The 22,626-nt window shown below is 40.7% G+C and overlaps 2 protein-coding genes across 3 annotated transcripts in view; one reads left to right on the top strand and one right to left on the bottom strand.

Moving 5' to 3' along the window:
- Positions 1-427: 427 nt before the first annotated feature.
- zbtb2b (zinc finger and BTB domain containing 2b) lies at positions 428-9,591 on the top strand. Its single transcript, XM_060866122.1, has 3 exons — positions 428-673; positions 4,734-4,914; positions 6,336-9,591. The coding sequence occupies exons 2-3, from the start codon at positions 4,742-4,744 to the stop codon at positions 7,753-7,755; spliced, it is 1,593 nt and encodes a 530-aa protein (XP_060722105.1). The 5' UTR covers positions 428-673; positions 4,734-4,741; the 3' UTR covers positions 7,756-9,591.
- Positions 9,592-10,589: 998 nt separating this feature from the next.
- The window catches only part of akap12b (A kinase (PRKA) anchor protein 12b), a 49,690-nt gene continuing 37,653 nt past the window's right edge, over positions 10,590-22,626 (bottom strand). For both annotated transcript variants that reach the window (XM_060866119.1, XM_060866120.1), the window contains 2 exons: positions 14,720-19,318; positions 10,590-12,104 (listed from right to left, as the gene is read on the bottom strand). In XM_060866119.1, the coding sequence (XP_060722102.1) occupies positions 14,724-19,318 (4,595 nt within the window). In that variant the 3' untranslated portion in view covers positions 10,590-12,104; positions 14,720-14,723. The remainder of the gene's footprint in view (positions 12,105-14,719; positions 19,319-22,626) is intronic.

The raw sequence follows: 22,626 nt of genomic DNA, 5'->3' as shown, positions 1-22,626 counted from the left end.
TCGTTTAATGGTCGTTCTTCCTTTTATGGTCAGCGCACGTGCGATTATTGTTTTTAAATGGATTCGAATCACGCTGAGGTAAAACGAATCCTCAGCACGCGCAGCAGCCGTTGGCTTCAACCGAAATGCAAATTAGCCGCTTTAGCTTTCCTCACATTTAGCTTAGTTTGTTTGGCCGTGACGGATGTTGACGTCGTGCCCGTTCTCCCGGTGATGGCTTTGTATTAAAGGTAAATAACCTTACATAGCTTTCACCTCTTATCAGTGTACAAAAACACGGCTAACAAGGCTAAAACACTTCACACTGCACGACTCGTCTTATCTTGGCGCGCGCACACCGACAAACACTTCATATGTTTTGGCACCCCGTTCATCCCTTCTCACCCCTCCTTACTCTTTCACACACTCTAACCAACCCCTCTGTGTGTGTGTGTGTGTGTGTGTGTGTGTGTGTGTGTGTGTGTACACCCCCCTCCTCTCACAACCGCCTGTGCGCCGTTTTTAAGGTCCTTTAGTCAGTCATGTGATTGTAACGTAACCCGACCGGAAAACACCGACAACCATCGCCGCCAATGCAGCGTCTGAGAGGAACAGAGCAGCTGCGCCGCAACCAACGGACCCCGTTAACAAACACACACCATCGCCCGACTCCACGCGCTCACACGGAGGCAAGGTACCGTTTACTGTTGTTGTTTAATATCGAGTCACGTGATACACGCCGGATAAAACGCAAACTAAAACATTTCCCGTTCCTACATATAGGTGAAGTTGGAGCGGTTTCTCTCTGTGTCTCTCTCTATCTCTCTCTCTCTCTCTCTCTGTGTGTCTCTCTCTCTCTCTCCCTCTCTCTGTGTTTGTGTCTCTCTCTCTCTGTGTGTGTATCTCCCCCCCCGCCCGTGTGTATGTGTATCTAACGTGTTTCCGTTAACGTGTTTTTTAAAGCGAACTCGGACATGGCCGCTTTCACAGACCTCACGTTTCGTTTGTGAGCCTTATTTTCACTTTGTTGAAGGGGAAAAAAAACGTACTACGGAAGTGGTCTCTCTCTCTCTCTCTCTCTCTCTCTCTCTCTCTCTGTTCGGGAGATCTGCCCGGTCCACGTGTCTGCGCTGGGGGCGGGGCTAACGGCCAACAGTAGCGCGAGGGTCGTTTTCACGTTTCATTTTATTTTTCAATAAACGTGTTGAACAACCGTTAATTATCTCTGAACATGTTCTGTTTATAATGTTAGTGTTATTTGTTTAATTTGCTGTTCATAGCATAACGGCTATTCCCTCCGTTAGAAAACCCGAAATAATTTTTTTGTATGTTTTAAAAACATGTTAAAGTTGGGAAAGAATTTAAATATTTTTGATGCCTTCTCCTGTACTAGTCTCTTGTTTGACCAATGAAAACCTTTTGCCCTGCTCCCTGGGGCGGAGCTTGTTCTGCAGTAACATACTCTGTGTGTTGTGGCGTTTATTTGTGCACAACATTCCATAATGTCCAGAATAATATTTAATTGATCTGGATGTTTGCGAAAGTTGGGGGATGTGCGACTGTCTCTGGTGATTTGTTAGTGATGTTAGCGCTGCAGCGTCGCTATCTCCAACTGATCGAGAACGCGTAAGAGCGTCAGATCTCACTTAACTCCAAAAACACACTTCACGTTGTTTAGAAGATTGTCAGCAGGCGAGGACCTCCAGAAATCTTCTAGAGCTGAAAAACATCTTATTTCACTAGTCCACTAAGCTACTGTCGGGTTTGTTTAGATTTGAAGGGGGCATGGCCTATCCTCAATGCTATTGGCTGTTATGTTAATCACTTAAGCACTTTAGAAACACTGCATGCTGACTTCCTGTTCCAAAAGGAAATGCACTTGATTCACAGCACATAAACAAGTAAAGCTGAGCGACGATGGTTTAACCTTATTATCGGGATAACTTACAGCACGATATGCTTTTCCGGCAAGATCGTGAAAATGTTTAGAAAACTGACTTTACTAAAGTCGAATCAGATGGTTTGGATTGTTTTTTTTTTTGTAACTAAACATGAGAAACAATTAATTCATCACTTCTAGCTATGATTTTTTTTACTTGTTGCTATGCTGGTACCGGACTACAATTTTCTGCTTTTCTGAAGCAGCCATTGTACTAAATTTACTGAACGGGAAAGGACGGATGACGCGAGGCATATTTGTGTCTCATAGCGCTTACGTTTGCTTCAATAAACGAAACGGAGGAGTTAATCGTTAGTAAAAAGCGCTCATGCTGAACATTCACCTCAGCGTTTGCTTATTGTTGTTTAACATTAACATATGCAGGAAACTATCTCATTTACTGACATAGGTTAGGTTTTACTTTCTCTCTGCCATCTATGAATTATCAGTTTTGGCAAGTTGTAGTGTTTTAGTGGCAGTTTTCTAAATGTTTGTTTTTCTCGTGTTTCGGATCGAAGCGCCAGCAACGGCCACAAAGTTAGAAGAGTTTCATTGGTGGTCAAAAAGTCAACAAATTTTTAAATTTTCGTTCTTTGACTAATAATAAAGCCAGTCATATGTAGAAACCTGGAAGTTGGTGAGAAAATGTATGGTTTTAAAGGGGTTAAGGTTAAAGCACAAATTTGTAACGTGTTTAAAAAACAAGACCGGTTGGTCTTTCTGTGGCAGGTTTATATCCAGACTCTTAGACCTTTCCCTTTTCCACATTCCTCTTCAGCAGAGACGAGTGTCATGTGACTAATCAAGTGACACAGAAAGCACGGAAGCTGAAGGTGCTGATTAGCTATCTCGGATTAAAAGCGTCATGAGCTGACAAGTCAGGGTTCAAAGGTCACACATTGACCAGGATCTATGCTTTAAAATCACATGTCATGGTTACACACATTTTTGAATTCACGAACATGAGAAACGGAAAGGGTGGAGTCTGATCGGCTGACACGACCAGAGTGCCTCTGCCAGGAGGTTATGTTAGCTTCCACTGTTCCATTTCCTCTAACGGTGTTAATGCTGGTGATCTTGGTTCCTAATCAGTATTTCATGTCTGAAGAAAACATCAACCATGGATTGTGTTTAAACAGCAATAAGTTAAACATCTACACCACCTCTGCTGATGCCTTCGGTATTTAAATAGTGCAGGAAATGGGAAGGTTAGATAGGTGAGTGTTTGTGTTTCAACGCTGAATACATAAGAAAATTTTTTACATTTTACAGTTTACATTTTTTAAAGTAAGAGCTTCATTATATTGGGTTTTTAATTCTACCAAATCCTCTGTGCATTCTGTTCACACCAGAGCGATGGCCGCTGAAACAGTGTCTGTGTCCTGGTGAGTCGTAACAAGGATCAGCGAAGATTACAAGACTCTCGAAGGTTGACTATAACGAGGGAATAACCAACAGAAACAAACAAACAAAAAAAAAACTTGCTCAATCTTAATTAGCTACGTCATACTCGCTAACCTTATACAGAAGAAGGTTCATCGGAATGGCTACCATTTTAGGTCAACAGAGCTGAATAAAATGTTCCCTGATTGATTAAATACTAAGTTGGTTACTCATTTAAGTTTTAAAATAAAGTAAAGTAGCAAAAAACCCGTAATAAGGCGTCAACACTTAAAACGTATAAACAAGGAGCTAAACTATCTCTGAGAGAGCGTGGCGAAAGGCTGTGACCCGAGAGAGAAGTGATGGTAAAAACCAGGCATCTTTGAGGTAAAGCCGTATAGAGCGCCCCTCCCCGAGGGTCCGCCTGGTCAGCTCAAGCATGTTTGCGGCCCTGCAGCTGCCATTCAGGTTTGAGCAGACGACGTGGGCTGTCCTTCCTCCCGGTGCTCAGCAATGCTGTGTAACCAGTATACGCATGAAAAGGTCACCCCCCATCCTGCCAGATCTGTGGTATTTAGTGAGGAAAAAACAGTGTACAGGAACTAACAGCCTTTACACACCAAACCGTAGGGGTGGAGCGATAGGGCAACAATATCACATCACTGTAAATCACAATATCACGTGGGGGGGAAAAACTTGTGTAGTGACACTTCTGTTTAATGTGTATAACAATAAAAAAGAAGACGGCCTATTAATCAGTTTATTTTTATTTATTTAAGCAAACTTTCATGGAAAGATCCCTCAGTTAAGTGTCCTTGTATTATACCAGGGAATAGAAACTTATCGAGGAAAACATTTTTTTGTGTTGTGAAAACTTCTTCGATCTTTGTTTATTCACCGTTGAGTTCATTCCAGTCTCTTTTGTATCCTTCCTTTCAGTCACGCAAACATCATCTCCACTCCACATCCCCTGTCTAATTATAGCCAGACTTCTTGTCACTCCTCCCCGGGATTTTTTTTTTCTCCCCCCCCTTCCTTTTCCATCCGTCCCCTTGAGAAAACGACTTGGGCTGCATTCTGGACGTTTGAGATTGTGGGTCAATAAGAAAACTACTCATAACCACCTTCTGTGCTCGTTTTTCCCGTACAGCAAGCATCCTGATACACGCCTCAGAGCTTCAGATCGATGCACTTGTCTCTTAAACAATGGGAATAAAGCCTTAGTCTGGATTATACGCATGTCACATGTGTTTAAATGTATACTTATACTATAAAAAGCCCTTTCTAACATGTCTGTCGTAAGTCGATTTATAGTGTCCACCTCGCTGTGTGTGTGTGTGTGTGTGTGTATTTTCTCCTTGTGCGTTGTTCATTGTGGTCTGCAGTAGACCGGAAGCTGACTCGTCATCTCTGCTCCCCTCCTTCTGTGTAGGTGGAAGTATGGAGCTGGCCAACCACGGTCTTATCCTCCTGCAGCAGCTCAATGCGCAGAGGGAGTTTGGCTTCCTGTGTGACTGCACGGTCGCCATCGGCGACGTCTTCTTCAAAGCACACAAGGCCGTGCTGGCCGCCTTCTCCAACTACTTCAGAATGTTATTTATTCACCAGGACAGGTAGAACAGCATGTCATTATAAACCCTGAGGCAACATACGATTCCGATAAACATTTTTTTTCTTTTTCCGTACATTAAATGTGCCGCTTCTTACTTGAATAGTTTTTGAGAATTACGTTTTGGTTAAAAAAAAAAAAAACATGCACGCTAAAGGAACAAAAGATGCATTTCAAAGCGTATACTAGCTCCCCCAACCCACCCTCCCTATCTGATTTTCTCTGTATCACATCCTCTAACACCCAGAGAGAGAAAAAGAGAGAGAGAGAGCGAGGGCTAACACGTGCTTCCTTTGAGACACGTGAAGCCAGCTATCTAACCGCAACTTTTTTTTTGAGCTTCTGCTCATTCTGTGTAACAGCGTAGACTCCCGAGATTCAAACTCTAGCACCGAAAAGCAGATCTGTCGTCGTCATTTCATACAGTACATAGAAACAGGAAAATGATCAACAACTTGATGGAAAGGTGAGAGTCAACCTGGACTCAAAACTGTTCCTAGTTGATGATATACCTCTAACATCAGAGTGTTTTATTCCTCTTACAGAACAGCAAATTGTAAAAGTTTCAAATATTTTATTTATTCATGATTTCACACGGTACCGATATTAGAGAGTACTTCTCTCTATGCACTTTTTTTTTTCAGAAAACTTCACAACATGCTCTTTTCTTATTTAAATCAACTTCTTTAAGCATCCTACGTACAAATTCTTGTGAAGGAGCTGTTGCTATAGAAACAATAACATACATGGTGTTACAACATGGTGTTAGTGGGTGTTATTTCAGTTGTGCCACAGCTACTTAACTAAAAGTGATATGAAATATTCTCTAATTACTCGTTCACCCTTTTTTCTCTACACCCAGTTTGGATCCTAGAGGTTTTTGTCGATTTTGTTGTAGCTCCATTTTATGTTTGACTCTGTATGTGTATGTTTACTCGCTGAGATGCCAGTACAAGTGGGTCAAACACTGCCGGCTCTAGAAAATGACCAGCATATTAAAAATAACCATCCGACTGCACCATGTGGTGAAACAGTGGAGCGCTCGCCACAGGGCCACAAACGCCAACATTATTCTATGACTCTCACATTTTCTAAACAGTGTTCAGTTTAAAAAAAAAAAAAGATAAATAAAAAAATTCACAGCAGCGCATGCAATGATGTCACTCACCTGTGTTTGTTATTTGCTTTGCAAGATCACATGACCAAGGCGCAGCGAGACAATAGTTAACTTCATTGACGATTTTATTTGGGTCACTGTTTTCCCCCCTATGTAGAATATTTATAAGTATCATACCTAAATAATATGTAATATATATGTGTATATGTCAATTTTAAATAAGTATAATATGATTGGTTTCTACGTTTGATTTGCTGAGAAGCTTTTTATTGACTTCGTTGTTTTTATTTGCGCTTTTCATCCTCCAGTGACTGCGTCCGCTTAAAGCCTGCAGACATTCAGCCAGATATCTTCAGCTACCTCCTCAACCTGATGTACACTGGCAAACTGGCCCCGCAGCTGATCGACCCAGCCCGGCTAGAGCAGGGTGTGAAGTTCCTGCACGCTTACCCCCTCATCCAGGAGGCTAGCCTCAACAGCCAGGCTGCCTTCACTCATCCTGAGGCCAGTATCCGGCTCAACACCTCTCTGTACGGCATTCAGATATCAGGCCAACAAGGGGCGCAGTCCAGCCGTCTGTCCACCAGAAGGCAGCAATCACCTGTCGACTCGGATAGCGCAGGTGCGCTAAATGGGAAAGGTTCCAGCGCAAATGCGCCACTATCATCCGCATCCAGATTGCAGCCAGATGTGGAGGTCGAGGCATCGGCGATGAGCAGTAGTCAGTTTGGGAGAGAAGGCTCTGAGGCAGACGCGTCGTCTGGCGAAAGCGTGTCCGCTTTGACAGGTGGGATCCCCAACACCATCCTGCATGTGAAGCCCAGCATCATGAAGCGAAGCTCCTCGTTCCGGAAGCACTACACCTGCCATATCTGCAGCAGTCGCTTCAACCAGCGAGCAGGTCTGAGGGAACACTTGCTCTGGCACGCACAGGCTATGGCACCTCTAATGATGGAGACTGGAGGTGCGACTTCCCCCATACTTCCTGGAGGAGCTGCAACTCCCGAGGTGGAAGAAGTTCTGACTGGCGTCGGAGCAGCCACTCCCATCATGGTGGACGTCGATGTCGAACAGCCTCTGTCTGGACTGAAAGCTTCTCCACGTGCCGAGATGGCTGTCTCGGTTCCTTCCTTGGCGGCAACGTCGTCCATGGCTCAGCCTCAAGCTGACACGCCTCCTCCGTCTGACATTGCTGACATCGACAATCTTGAAGGCGCCGCTGACCTTGAGCGGGAGGTGAAGAGACGGAAGTACGAGTGCCCCACCTGCGGACGTAAATTCATCCAGAAGAGCCACTGGCGCGAACACATGTACATCCACACAGGAAAGCCATACCGCTGCAGTGCCTGTGGGAAGAGCTTCTGCCGAGCCAATCAGGCTGCGCGACATGTTTGTATGAGCCAGGGGGCGGAGTCAGCTTACACCATGGTAGACCGGCAGAGCATGGAGCTGTGTGCGGCGGATGACTCCAGCCAGATGGAGGCTTTGTTCTTGGGCTCCTCAGGAAGACCGTACAAGTGTAACGTATGTGAAATGACCTTCACCAACCCCAACGAAGTCATCAAGCACATGTGCTTTAACCAGGGCGCGGCCTCGGAGGTGAGCGTCTCAGGAACAGCGGGGAGTGGAGTGAACACTGACAAAGCGGCCAAAGACGAGGGTTTTGATGTGTCTAGTGGTGGATCTTTAGTGATGGCCATTAAAACAGAGGAGGTCCTGGCTGATTAATAAAACATCCATCTTATAGAGACGTATTAGGTTGTTTTTTTTGATGGTTTGCTTCTTATCAGCATCACAGTTTGTGTGAAGAGTTTATTCTGATGTACCGCTATCTGTGTGTATCAGGAAATGACTTGTGCATGTTGTAGGACACACTTTTTTTTTCCAATGAAGCAAGATAAGTTTATTACACCGTGAAGCCCCCCTCTATTTGCTCGGTGTGTAATTCAGGTCACTCAGATGTTGCACGTTGTGGTTTAAGCCTTTCCCCTTTGTAACCGTCAACAGGAAGAGGAAGTAGTGAATCGCAATAACCCCACCTATGGTGCGAATGCTCTCCTCACCGCTTTCTCCTCACTGAGACTCACATCCTTGTGTGATTGTGTCTGAAAAGAGCACAAAAACATTTCATGACATTTAAAGCAATAACCAGCAGCATGTAACCATCACTATATTCCACTTTAATTATTCCCATCAGCCAAAGAGTGTTACAGCAGTTTTTCTTCTTTCGTGATTAACTGATTAATCCTGATTTTATTTATTTATTTTTATTTTTTTATTTTTTTTGTCCTCCATCTCTTACCTCAGCTTGTTAATCCATTATAATAAACTTAAAAATGCTAAAAACAATTATTTTTGCCAACACAGTTAAACATTTTTTTTTAATTCATTTTTTTAACGTGTTTTTTATCGATCTGGAAGCATTATCATGAAATGTTTACAGATGTGCCATCTTGTTTTACATTTTTTTTTCTTTTCTTTTTTATTTATCTCGAGCTGTTACACAAAGGCAGTGTGGGTGAACCTACTCGTGTATCAATATCTAAAACCGAAGAGAGATTTTACTGTGGGGAAGTTTTTAAAAGCCCTTATTTTCACATTTTTTTTTAACTTTTTTTTTTTTTTTTTTTAATTTTATACACAGTACTATATTTACAAAGAATATTTTATATATTAAAAATGTATATTGCATAAAAGTGCATTGAGCGTAGAATATAATCAATTTTTAGCATAGCATGGTGGAGCATACAGTATGTAGGTTGGTTTTTGTCTGCATATTTTTTATTTTTTTTTTTTGTATTTTTATCTTCATTATCTGCTGTTGCTTATCGTTCGCTCCTTGTTCAGCCGTCCAAGCACTGAAATTTAAGGACCTGACTACTATTGATGAAATGTAGGGTTATAGACAGGCATTTGACATTCGTAATATTATTGATGTTTTTGTTTTATATTCACAGCTAGACAAATGTACCGAAAAAGATATGAGCGGCGTGAAAAAAAAAAAAAGGAAGTTATTTTTATTTTAGAACTTGATTCAGGAACAAGAAAATGGGACCGATGTTTGTTTGTTTTTTAAAAAAGTATTATTTCCTCTACAGAGCCATGTTTTTTTGTTTGTTTGTTTGTTTTTGTTGTTTTTTTTTCTTTTCTTTTTTGAGATGATTTTGTGAATTGAATTACTACTGATTGGTTGAAGTCTGGGGTTTGATGTCGTGCTCCTCTTCACTCCAACCGTTCCTTTTTGTCGACTCCTGGTGGTCGCATCATGAACAGACATGAAAAATGATATTTTTTTTTTTTTTTGGTGTCTTGTTTTGTTTTTTTATACTGTTGCTATGTCATCATATGCATCTAGCTCGTGTGTTTTTTGTTCCCAGTTTATTTTCGAGGCAGTTACAGGGAGGGGGTTGAAGGATCTCCTCCCCAAAAATGCACAAACTCCAAAGCGAAGGCAAACATACAGTATACTGTGATCTGCAGCACCTCAGGAAATGAACAACTGCCTCAGAATAAACGTGATTTGTGATTGTCTGTAATGAACAATAAACTTTTTTTTTTCTTGTAGCTCGAGTTAAATTCCCTGTAATGTTATTTGAATTAATCCCTGGATGGTGAACAAACAACAATGAAAAATGAAGCTGTAGTGAAGTTGTAATTAATCAATTACTCTATGGAAAACAAAATGCCTATTTCGTGTAGTTTTAAATTTAAAATGTTTTCTCATCACAGTTTGTGTTACATAAGCATCACATGTCCCATAAGGCAAGATGGTTTGCTCTTTAAAAAGTTACAGCTTTACCTAGTTTAAGGAATCTATTGAACCAGTTGATTCAAACACCAATGACGGCGAGGAGGTACTTTGCTTTACAACGCAACAGATAACAACAGCATTAAGTTAACTTCTGTCATCTGATGGTCTCAGACATGGTGGCGTTATATTAAAGCCTGCAGAGGATGTTGGTCTTAAAATGGTGTAATGACGCACATTAATTATGAGCCATTAATTTTAAATACATCATCAGAGGCTTAAAATACGATAAGAGCATATAAATTTGCAGTTCAATGTATTCTGTGCATTTCAATAATAATTTATTAATAATAATAAAATTAATAAAATAAATATTATTTTGTAAGTGAAATAAATGAAGTTAGCATTTTTTAAAAAATGTTTTAAGACCAATTGTATAATGTTTTTGTACAAATTATTAAAAATTAAAGATTAATTAAACGTCTATTTTTATTAAAAAAACGTAACAAAACGTTTTTAAATAAACAGTTAAATGTTTAAAAAAATACCAATTAAATGTTTAGAAAAAAAATTATTTTTTTAAATATAACATCCATTTTTGAGAACATACCTAAAAGGTTTTGATTTTTTTAATTTTATGTTTAAAAAAGATGATTAAAAGTCTAGAGAACAAAAAGGTAAACATTTGTTTTTTTCCAGAATTTAATCATCTGTTGATTGGAAAAAAAAAAGACTTTATTTAAAATATTTTCCCATGTTATATAAATATAAATATATATTTTTTATAGAGAGCTCAGTAAAGAAAACACAAGCATGGCTTTACGATGCTAACTTTTATTTAAATGAAATATAGACATGGTTCTGTATCCATATTATTAACAGCTTGACGAATAAAAAAACCAGATCATGCTACATAACGTCGTCTAATGCTCTCATTGGTTATATAATAATACAATATGATTTAAGATACACAGGTATACAATTTGTACAAATGTTAAGGAGCTTCACAGTAATATTTTTGTGTTTTTAGAAAAAGCAGAGAACAGGATGCGACCTGGGGGTTTCATACAAGCTGTGATAACTAAAGAACATTCTTCGCTTTGTTTTTATGTTGTTGTATTTTTTTTTAGGTTCCTTGTCTATTTTATCAAAATAAAGCATCTTTGCAGGGATCTTCACATCCAAAAAACACTGATAGTCGCTGCTGCATCACTGAGAAATTGTTTACTGCATCCTAATAATCAGCAGGATCACAAAGTAATGATGGGAATTTAATGAGAGATGAAAGAGAGATTTTTGTTTCTTCTTAGTTCTGTTTGTTCAGGTCTCATGCATCAAAGGCTTCAAAGCACTAAAAGAAGTTGTGAATAATTTGTTCGGAAACATGGAATCATCACTGGAATGAGTCACATTGTTAGTCTATGATACAGAAATTAAAATACAAACGCTTTTAGCACGATATGAATAATGTTTGTAAAAAAAAAAAAAGCACAAACAAACCAACAAAAAAAACACAAATTGTGAATGCAAATTAATTTCGTTAAGAAAAACGACAAAAGAGCTGGCTTCCTGTAGATGTCGCCAGTGCACACAGCACATTATTTTTGAATATTAAAAAAACAAAAAACACACACAGTAAAGAATACATCCTGTACTGAACAGTGCTGTCAAATCTCATCATTTGTTCACATGTTAAAGATGAAAGCAGTGTTTTACTGATAGCGTGTGCTTCTTAAACACGGGAGAACTAAACAAAAGAAACTTTCACAGTCGCGAAATAAAGAATGTGGTTTTATATATATATATATATGTATATATATATGATATATATGTACAGTAGGAATGGAAATGATTATGCTGGCTCTCATCAACACTCTTGATGTTTAACTACGCACGTGTACCATAATTCATAAAAAACAAAACAAAATAAAAAAACAACATTGTACGTGGGTGACGTCATACGTTTCCGGGTCATTCTGGTCAAGGTCAGGATGACGGGGTATTTCAGATATAAATACAATATACAAGATAAGATCTCACACGCGCTCACAGACACACACACACACACACAAAGGACATACACATACACGTTTCTCTCCATCTGACAGCAACCCTTCATGACACACTCCATCTGTGAGAATAAGATGTCAGAAAAAAAATCCATTTATTCAGAAAAAGATTTTTAAAGTGGGCTGGAACCCAGACGTTATAAAATGATGTTGTGAGATGGATGGATGGATGGATCGATGGATGGATGAGTCTCTGGCTCTATCTTCTTCTCCTATATCTTCTAGAGGAGCTTCTTGTACAATCACCTAATACATGCAGCCTGTAAAACAACACACACACACACACACACAAGTTATGAGTTTGTGACAACCATGCTTGAGCTTCCAGGAAATAACTCATCGCTTAGGTTTGAATATTTTAATACAATATAATGTTTCTCTGTCAGTCTTAACTCAGAGCTCACAATTTCAGTCAGACATGTTATCATGTCATCATGTATAACTCTATAATGTATAGACAGTCTGACTCCCTCTCTCTCTCTTTTTCCCTTTCCCTCTCCCTCTCTCTCTGTCTTTTTCTTGCAGGTCTCACTTCCTCTTGGCCTCCTGTCTTCTCCCCCTTACTGTTTTTATGACTCAACAAATTTCACAACAGTGAGAGAAAGAAAGTGAGTGTGTGTGTGTGAGAGAGAGAGAGAGAGGGAGAGAGAGATCGAGATAGAGAGAGAGACAGGGAGAGAAAGAGTGTGTGATAGAGAGAGGGAGAGAGAGAGAGAGAGAGAGAGAGAGAGAGAGAGAGAGAGAGAGAGAATCCTGCACCAAACCCCCGCTGCACTGCTATAATTCATTTTCAGCTGGTCCACTGCAGTGCTGCATTAGCACTTATCAAAGATTTAACTCACCACATCTTTCCTCTACCTCTACCTCCATTTCTTTCCCTGACCATTTCCCCTCCTGCTGTCCCTTCCACTTATTACCTTTACATTTCTTTTCATGCTTCTGTTTCATCCATTTTTCATACTACTGATAAAAAGTGTACCAACAATATCGCATGTCATTGTAGAGCCAGATATGTCACAACCAGAGAAGTTTAAAATATGAATGAGGCAGTGTGTAATGCTTAACATGGCTGCTCTGTTACACAAAGTCCCAGCCTTTAGTAAAAACAACAAATCGCCTTATAGGTAAAGACGTTAATGCCAAGCAAACCTTGCCAAATATGATCTAGACAGCTAGCTACAGTTCACTGCTAGCACACATATTCTTAAGTCAAATAAACAAGAGCCAAACCTATTAAAAGTTAAAATAACATCCATTACATCTACAGATACTTTAATTAACCAGCTAACTAGATTACAGCTAGCAAACTAGCTTACGTTTGTGTCTGAGTCTCAATTTAACAGCAGTCAACAAAGACCAGAACAATCAAAACTGTATTGTTCATCATTTACAATGTAGCTAGCTTCGCACAATAGCTAGCTGGTTAGTTATTTGAATGCTAGCAAACCAGCTTGCATTTGTGTCCCTGAATCAGTTTTATACAGAAATGCACCTTGCTAACAAACGTGGACCAAACACCACTAAGTCCAAGATGTTTTAAGGTTTTTAAAATGATATTTAAATTTTCTGACCAACTTTAAGAAAGATATAACTGTTTTCTTAAGCTTATCAGATGTATCTTGTCAAATCAGATCTGTTCCTTGAAACGGTTCTCTGACCACATATGGAGGGCTTTGATGAAGGAAAGAGAAATGGTGTATGTGTGTGTAGCGCATGTGGGGGATGAATTATAATCAGTCTTTCAGCACAAGTTCATCTCTCCTTTACACGGCTTCCCTTTAAAAGGCAGTCTACAAAGTGAGGGGTCAGGCTGCGGCATTCCTGCTTTGATATCAAAGGTCTCTTGGATACTTATACCTCGAACAAAAGCTTTTTCATTTCACAAGCCGGCAAATCCACCAGTAATAAAACTAAGGTCCATTGATGTTTTTAAAAAGGACTCTTAGGAATTTTGAAACAATATCCCAACTTTTGTTTATTACCTTCTGTGAAAAAGATTCCCCTTGAGCAACACCTTCCAGGGAGTCCAGTTTTGCAATCTTAGAAACTAGATGTGGCCAATTTTTAGAACCTTATATTAACATTATTTTAACAGAACCTTAGCGACGAACCTAGCGAATTTTAAGGAAACTTTAGCAACCACCAAGTTGCAGTCGCTGGTTGTACAAGCTGAGAGAGGAGGGTCGTTTTACTTATCACCAGTTTGTAAATCCATGATTGAGTTGCGGGCAGTGTTGCCAAATCTTCTCAGGGAATGTAGCTAAGGAATGCTTAAAAAAAATCGATAAATTATGCCACATACTGTATTGTCATGTACTAATTTGCATATTCATAGAACTGTAAGCACTGATTTGCAATTGGGAACAATGGTGATCAGCAACTGGTCAGTGGGACCATCGACTCATGCAACTATAACAGCTAGCCTTTACACTCTGGTCGCAAGTACGTTGTTCTAATGTCTAATGTGGTTGGAAAGCCAAAGTAAACACAGTATAGTTGCTAATACCTGGTCGGAATGTCTCTAGATCTGTCACGAGGCCGTTGTTCGAAATAAAGACGCTAAACTGTGTATACTTTTATGTGTATACTTGATAAGAGTTTTAGAAAAATGTAAACCATTGTGCTTTTTGAATCTGATAAAACACAGAACATGTTTTGATGTGCAAACTGTCATGACAATTGAGCAAATGTGCCAATTAGACTATGATGTCATCTGGTGACCTCTAGGAACTTCAATATACATTTCCCATGACAACTTATTCGTTTGTTTTTGATCTTTAAACCGAAACCAGAAAACAGAGAGAAAAGTACTGAAAAGGTCATTTTTAAAAACATTTCTATATATTTCATATTTGGAACAAGATGAGATACTCACTGGCTCATGACACTGTAGCAGTCTCTGTGGTGACGGTGTCAATCTCCTTCTCAGTGTCCTCTTCTTTAGTGGCTTTTGGTGTCTCCACAGCAGCCGCCTTCACCTCACTGGCTTCAGCATCTGTCTTTTGACAGACGGGATCTCCGGACCCCTCCTGGCCTTTCATTTCTGGTGCTGAAATATCCTTTTGTGCCTCTTCCAAGTCTGTTTGAGGCACATCTTTTGATGGCTCCTGACGTTTGGTGCTGTCTTCTTTCACAGAAATTTCAGAATCTTGCGTTGCACTTTCAGTCTTACCCGCCATTGTTGTATCTATCTTCATGTCTTGGGCCTGCTGACTCTCCTCTTCGACAATCTCAGCATGCTTTGTGCTTTCAAGAGAGGCAGTTTGTACTTGACTGCTCTCCTCCAAAGCCGGTGTCTCTGTGGTTCCACTTGCTTCTTCATTTTGATCTTTCTTAACTTCACATTTACCATCTTCGCTTTCAATGCTGACTGTTTTGTCTTCCTCTGCCTCCTTTTCACTTTTCTTTAATTCAACTTCCTGTTTCACTACATCTGTAGGTAGTTGTGTTGCTTCCACTGAGACTGAGGACGTCTCATGCTCCTGTGGTTTAATTTCTTCTGCCACAGCTTCCACAACTTTCTCAGAAATCTGAACCGCTTCGCTGACTGGCAATGTCTCAGTAATGATTTCGGTTGGCTCTTCTTCGGCTTTCTTCTCTGTCTCAGGCTTTATTTCTTCTTGAATTTGTGTATCTACTATTAATTTTTCTTCTGAGACTGGTGCATCTTGTGCCAATCTTTCCTCCTCAGCTGCAGATGAAACCTTTTCAGGTTTTTCTGAGTGAATCTCCTCCACAGGCTTCTCTTCTAACTCTTGTTCCATATGCATTTCACTGAGGTTCTCAACAAAATTTTGAAGTACTTCCTGAACAATGACTGTGCTCTGTTCCTGAATGGCTTCTGCTTCCTTCTGCTTAGCTTCCACCTCTTCCTCGTCTGTCTTACCAGCTTCCTCAATCACAGTACTGATGCTGGGTGCTGCAACTTCACTGTTTCCATCAACAGAATCACTCACTGAAACAACCTCAACATCTGTGGTAATGTGGACTTGAGTGAAAATGTTCTCTGTAGCAACCTCACTCTTACCCTCTGCTTCTGTTTTAGAGTCTGAGGGTGGGCAAACACAGACAATCTCTTCTTTCACTGCAATCTCATCTACTGTCGTGAGGACAGGAATTGGATCTTCCTGAGACACGGTTATCTCAGCCAATAGGGTATCTGCAAGTGATTTAATTTCTTTTGGTACAGTTACTTCTACAGATTCTATCTCAACACTGGCGATTGATTCTGAAACATCTTTTAGCTCCTTCACCTCCTCTTCAACAGCAGTAGCTTCAGTGATCTCCACTGTCTGAGCACAGACTGGATGTTCTACAGTTGATTCAACAGGGCTCTCTGCCAACACCTTTGGAGAGTTTTCAACCACTACTGGTTCCTCAACAATCTCTATCTCCTGAATGGGTGTCACCTCCACCACTTTGACTGCTGTTGCTTCCTGGATCTCACTCATCGTATGAACCGCTACAGTCTCCTCCATGGTATGTTCCACAGAGGCTGGAGGCTGTTCTTTGCACTCAGTTTGAACTTCGTTAACTTGTGCCACAGACACTTTGTCCCCTGCCACTTCAGCTTCTTCTGGTTTTAAAGTTTGGTCCTCTGCAGCCACCTCTACAGACAGTGCCTCACTGACAGCGGTGACAGCTTCCACTGTAGCTTTCAAATTACTTTCTTTTTCTACAGCTTTAATTTCACTGGTGTCGAGGCTGGTGCAGATGGCTATTGCTTCGCTTTTCTCATGAACAGCCAAGACCACTTTCTCCTCCTTAATGGCTGACTCAATCTGGAATGGGCTTGTAGAGACAACCATACTTTTTGCCTGCTCCTCTGCAACTGTGACAGCCACTGCACTTGATGTAATACTGATAGTTTCTACAGCTTCTTGTAAAATGGCTTCAGCCTTCTTTACAACCCCATCTTCTGGAACTGGTGAAGTCTCACCAGATGTATCAGGTAACTCTGTGATACGTGACAGAGCAGAAACCATTTCAGTTTCCTCTGCTGGCTCAATGGCTGTGACTGCTTCTGAAGTAAACTCTATGATGTCTTCTGCAATCGTGTTATCGGTTGATTTAGGTGTAGCCGCTGTATCCCCTTCCTCTGGTATATCACTTAATGGCTTTCCGTCAGCCTCATCTTCAGCATTCTCCACAGTAGCTGGGATCCAAGAAGGAGATCTGTCCTCAGCTGATGCTTTTCCAGGAGTGACTGGTGTGACAGGTGTGACCTCTGGTTTTGCCTCTTCTGACTGTTTTTGTTCATCTGTTGCCTTCTCTGATTGTTCGTTATCATACTCTGACAGAGGCACAACAGCAGGTGTGTCAGAATCTTCTTCTGCAGATCCAACATCAGAAGACACCTGTCCTTGTTTAGCATCAGACTTCTTCTTTCTTCTGGGAATTAGTTTTCTAAGCGAGAAGGATGACTCTTCTTTGGGTAGTTCACTGTCAGATGTTGCCTGCTCTGGACCCTGTGCTTCATCAGACTTGTCTTCAGCCTTGGGTTTCTTACGTTGTGTTACCAGCCTTTTGAAGGACTCCCATGTAGAGACAAGCTCTCCTTCTGGCTCTGGAGAAGAAGCCAAATTTTCACGCTCGACCTCCTGTGAGCTTTCAATAGGAGACTCTGCAGTCTTGGTCTGTTCTTCACCTGACTTCTGAACCTCTTCCTCAATCTTAGGTTCTTCATCGTCAGAGTCTGAAGTCTTCCGGGCCCTCTTTTTAGCTGATCCCACACAAATAAGGGCTTCCCAGGATACTGAGGTGTCAATCTTCTTCTTGGGCTCCTCTGTGGTTTGTTCAGTCTTTTCAGCTTTTGTCTCCGTCTTGCAATCAACCTGTGATTCCTCCTTTGCTTCTTCCTTTTCTTCTCCACTTGATTTATTCTCCTCAGCTTTCTCTTCGAAGACAGCACTCTCTGTTGAAGAAAGAGTGGCTGATTTTGGCTTGTCTCCAGGGGTCTCGTCTTCACTCTCAGATGACCTCTTGACACGTTTCTTTGGAGTGACTAATTTTTTGAAAGAGGCCCAATGAAGAATGCCATCTTTCTTCTTCTCACTGTCAGAGGTTGCTGCCTCACCTTCGACTTCCACATTGGCCTCAGCCTGACTTTCCTCACCTACAACATGCTCACCAGATTCTTCTGGAGACGAGGCACTGCTGTCAGGTTTTTGAGCCTCACCTGACTCTGTGGATGACTGAACCTGTTCAGCTGCCTGTTCAGTGGATTCTGTTTGCTTTGACTCTGTTTCTTTTTTGCCTTTCTGCTTTTTGGATGACAACTTCTTTAACCCTGCCCCAGTAAACAATTTTTTCAGAGGACTTCCTTGAGCCTTGGCTTTGTCTTGAACTTCAGCTTCAGTGGTTGCTTCTGCAGATGATTTCTCAGAAATCTGTTGTTCCTCAGAAGAGTCCGTTTCTTTGCCATCAGTAAGTTTGGTATCATCAGTGGGTTTGATTTCTTCTTTTTCTACAGCAGCAGAGGTCTCTGAAACCTCACATGTTGTAGTTTGTTCAACAGCTTCAGGTTCTTGTAATGGTGCAGCTTCACTTGTGCTCTCAACCTCCACCTTTAGCTCCTCCTCCTTTTGTTCCTGTGGGGCAGATGGAGTTTCCTCTTCCCTTGCTTTAGATTTTTCTATAGGTGCTTCAGATTTTTCTGGTACTTCAGATTTATCTACCTGTTCTTCTGTTTCCACTTCCTCTGCATCCTCCTTGACTTCTTCTTCCCCTCCTGTTGCCACTTCCTCTTTCTCCTCAGCCTCCTTTATATCCTCCTCAGCAGATTTCTCCATTATTGGTTCCTCTTCTTTAGATTTCTTGAAGCTTGTCTTTTTCCGCAGGTTTGAGAAGATTCCCTGACTGAAGAATCTTCTGAAAGGGGATTGTGTTTCTTGAGATGGTGGAGATGTAGGAGATTCTGCTTGTGGTTCTGGTTCTTTCTCTTTCTCTTTATCAGTAGAGGTTTCCACTTCTTCAGCTGGCTCATCAGCTGGGGTCTTGTCAGTTTCTTCAGTGCCATCTGCTTTGAAATCTGCTGGGGCATCACTTGCAGGGAGGTCTAATTCTGCTTCAGTCTTTGCAGCCTCTTTCTCTATTTCTGGAGCATCTGGTTTCTTTTCATCCTCAGGCTTGATTTCTGCTGTTACAGGTTCAACTTTGGTTTCCTCAACAGCAGCTTCTGAAACACCATCCTCAGTTTCCTTCACTGTCAGGAGCTGTACAGGCTCTGTTTTCTCATTCTTGTCCTTCTTCAGGGTAAACTTAAAGCCAACAAAGCGGAAGATCTTCTTGAAACCCACCTCGTTGGAATCAGTTGGTTTCTCCTCAGCTACCTTCTCTTCTGTGGGTGTAGTTTCATCTGCACTGACACATTTTTCGTCCTGCTCTCCATTGGCTTGAGGCGAGACCTCATCTTGGAGGACCTCAACTGATTCAGGGCTATCCTCTTTCTGGGGCATGGCCTCCGTCTGGCCAACTGTAAAGAGAGGGGAAAAAGATAATAGAAAATAAAGCACTGTTAGAGACAGAATATCTGGTTTGGACTAGTAACATTCATGTGAACCTCTGAATACAGACAATAAAGACTAATTCAAGTACATTATATGATTTTTATTGCTGCAATCAATTCAAATAATTTGCTGAAACATCTGAAGGAAATCAGAACTGCACTGTGGTAAATGTTAAAAGACTTTCATCCCCTGTACAGATTTAATATTACAATCTGATCAGGGTTTGATGTTTGCTGATCACATTTGGTCTGATTTCATGCCAAAAACACATAATTCAGCAACCAGGCTTTTGGGAAAAATTTCTCAATCACAAAAGCACCGCCAAATGTGTGTATAAAAACAGTGACCTAATATAGTGAACACATAAAAGAACAAGTTACAACCTGTTTCTGTAAATGTTGATGTTCCGACTTTATTATCTCTGGCCATATGGCCACATGGTAACAGGTGAGAAAACAAGAGAAACACACACTGTATGAAATTCCTCCCATGACTGTCTGTGTTTTGACAGGCGTTGGGAGGATAGAAGGAGCCTGTCAGGCAGAGCAGATCTCCTTGAGGCCCGGCTTCCCTCTGACATTCAGGCTTACTTTGGGGGAATGTTCACATCTGGCTTTGCTTGATCATGCTTTAGGATCCAAAACACACCCCATAACTTAAATATCTAAATTTTTCACACATGGATATCACATGACTTGACTTATTACTGATAGACGTAATATTTATTTATCTGGAATTGATCAGCAAATCAGTCATTTTAAATCTTACCATTAGGACTGAGATTGTAGTGAGAGATTTCTCCAGAACACTTGCTTTTGTCCTAGCCTTAGGTCATTCTAATAACTTCATTAATTGGAAGTTAAATTAAAAATTATTTGGGCGCCACACAGCAATATAAACAAGTTTGTTTTTTTTTTCACATTGATGGCATGTTTCAAATTTAGCATAAAAGGGATTTCAAAACTGATAAAAAATGAAATAATACCAAGCTAAGACACCAAAATTTATCGACAACAAACTAACTCTAAGAAGCCTGGAAGATGTCATTCAACTTCCTTTACTACACAAGAACCCATCCCCCAGAAAGAGAGAGAGAGCAAGAAAAAGAGCCACAGAGAGAGCAAGAGAGAGCGAGAGAGAGAGAGAGAGAGAGAGAGCGAGAGAGAGAGAGAGAGAGAGTTCAGCCAGGAAAGCATGCATTGTTTTGCCCCAGTTCTTTCACAATGGCTCTCTGGCTTCTACTGGATGGGGCCCCATTCTATTGTCCGTCTGAACCTTTAAATAACCATGGCAAAATCACTGAATTTAACCAAAAATAAAAAACAGCACAAGACAGATCGGTGAAAAAAAAAGACTGATAGGAAAATTGCGATCTCAGCACGATGGGGATTGAGTGGTCAAGTAGTGATGTAGGGAGTTGAATGGAAGCATTATAATATGCATGAGTATCAACTGGGGCTATTTGGGTGTTTCTCAATGGTATTGTTCGAGTAGTACTTACACTGTGATGCTGTGATCCCTTCAATTGTTAGGCAAATTACTACAGAAAAAAGCAAGCACCTCTTAAATGCTTGTGTTCAGGGGAAAACCATTAGAAGGCATTTAAGACGCTGAGATGAATAACCAAACTTGCCACAAGGAGTTCGTTTGTGTGTGTGTGTGTGAAGCCCCTTGTCGCCCCACATCTGCTGCTGTCTCGAAAGTGTCTCTGAATGAAACCCGAGCTAAGGAATCCGATCCTCACTCTTGTTTGCGCCTGGCTTGTATAGTGTGCTCGGTGGATTTTCTTTAAAAGAAAAGTGGGAGGGGGAGGTGTTATCCGAACTCTTGTTGGGATAATGGACTAAATTTTCCACATGGGTTGTGGGTGAAGGGTGCTTCCACTTATCACATGCCCTACACCCCTCCTGCTTTTGTTTGTCATGTTTGGCAAACAGATGCATGAAACTGGAGGCTATTAATTAGTGGAACTGGTGTTTGAAAAGGGGCAAGCTTGAGGTTTGGTGTAGCTGTGCAAACATTACACTGTTTATCTACTCCCCTCCACCCACAAGACAGACCTTTAACACCACCCCGACTCAAATGACTGTACCCCATTCCAACAATGCACTAAATGACCACACCCCATTCTACTGAAACTTCGTCCTGCTTCTAAAAGCCACAAGAAGTCACTGTAATAATGAATAATACCAAACACTGAAGGTCATTCAACCACAAACCAGCTCAACACTGGAAAAGTCACTTGATTCAAGCCAACTTTCCAATAAACAATATGAAATACTGAAGAGCAAATGATGACACAGCAAATCAACATTGGAAGCAAGAATTTGTTGCTTGATAGGAAGCGATCTTGTGTAATCTATGAAAGCTCCTTATATGTCCACAAACCAATGTAGCTATAAAGACAGTGACAATTTTTATGCTTTGTATACATTTCTAGAACATTCACAGATGGTTCATATTTATATTTTACAGTTTACTTTCAACCTCAATCACGCTTTACGCTACTTTGCAGAACGTAGTCAATTCCATATCCCCAGCCCACACCACCCACTGGGACGCCACTGAGGACCCTGACCAAGATCTGAAGAGCTTAAAGAAAAACTAATTAAAATTCCAAAGCCCACCAGCTCCAGCCCTTCTCTTTTGAAGTGTGTATAGTATGGCGATATTTACAGCCTACGCTTGCAAGATATGTTTCCTCCTTCTACATGTTACGCTCTGGATAACAAGGTGAGGAATGTGCGCTCCAGATTGGTCTTCTGGAGCTGAGGCTTTTCATGAATGGACGTGGGGCGTTAACACTCAACTCAAGTCTTAGTTTCTAATCTGAAAGACCTGAATGCGACAAACTCAATGCACGTATTCAAAATTCTAAGCTGAAAATGAAAAAAAAAACATTATATATATATATATATATATATATATTATTTCTAACATGTAAGATTTGTAAACATTTTGGTTAAGTTTTACACATTTTTTTTTTTACTATGAATAATTCTGTAAAACCTATAGTAATGCCCTGTAGTTAAAAGTGTTTAAGTATGTTGTAATGACGGTAAACAAAGAAGGACCAAGAGGTCATATACCACACACACACACACACAACCACACCCTCATATTATGCTTTCCAAGCCTCACCTGACTCTTCTCACTACATTCTACTAGTTTTGACTCCAAACGCAGTAAAAACCTTTGCTAAAGACACTGTATCCATAAGCAATTTATGAAAATTCAACAAAGCAGCTGGTGCTTAACAGATAAAGCACTTCAA

The sequence above is a fragment of the Tachysurus vachellii genome, chromosome 3 (genome assembly GCF_030014155.1).
Source record: "Tachysurus vachellii isolate PV-2020 chromosome 3, HZAU_Pvac_v1, whole genome shotgun sequence".
In the NCBI taxonomy this organism is placed as follows: domain Eukaryota; kingdom Metazoa; phylum Chordata; class Actinopteri; order Siluriformes; family Bagridae; genus Tachysurus; species Tachysurus vachellii.
The sequence above is the reverse complement of the archived record's forward strand: the minus strand, read 5'-3'. Positions and strand labels throughout refer to the sequence as shown.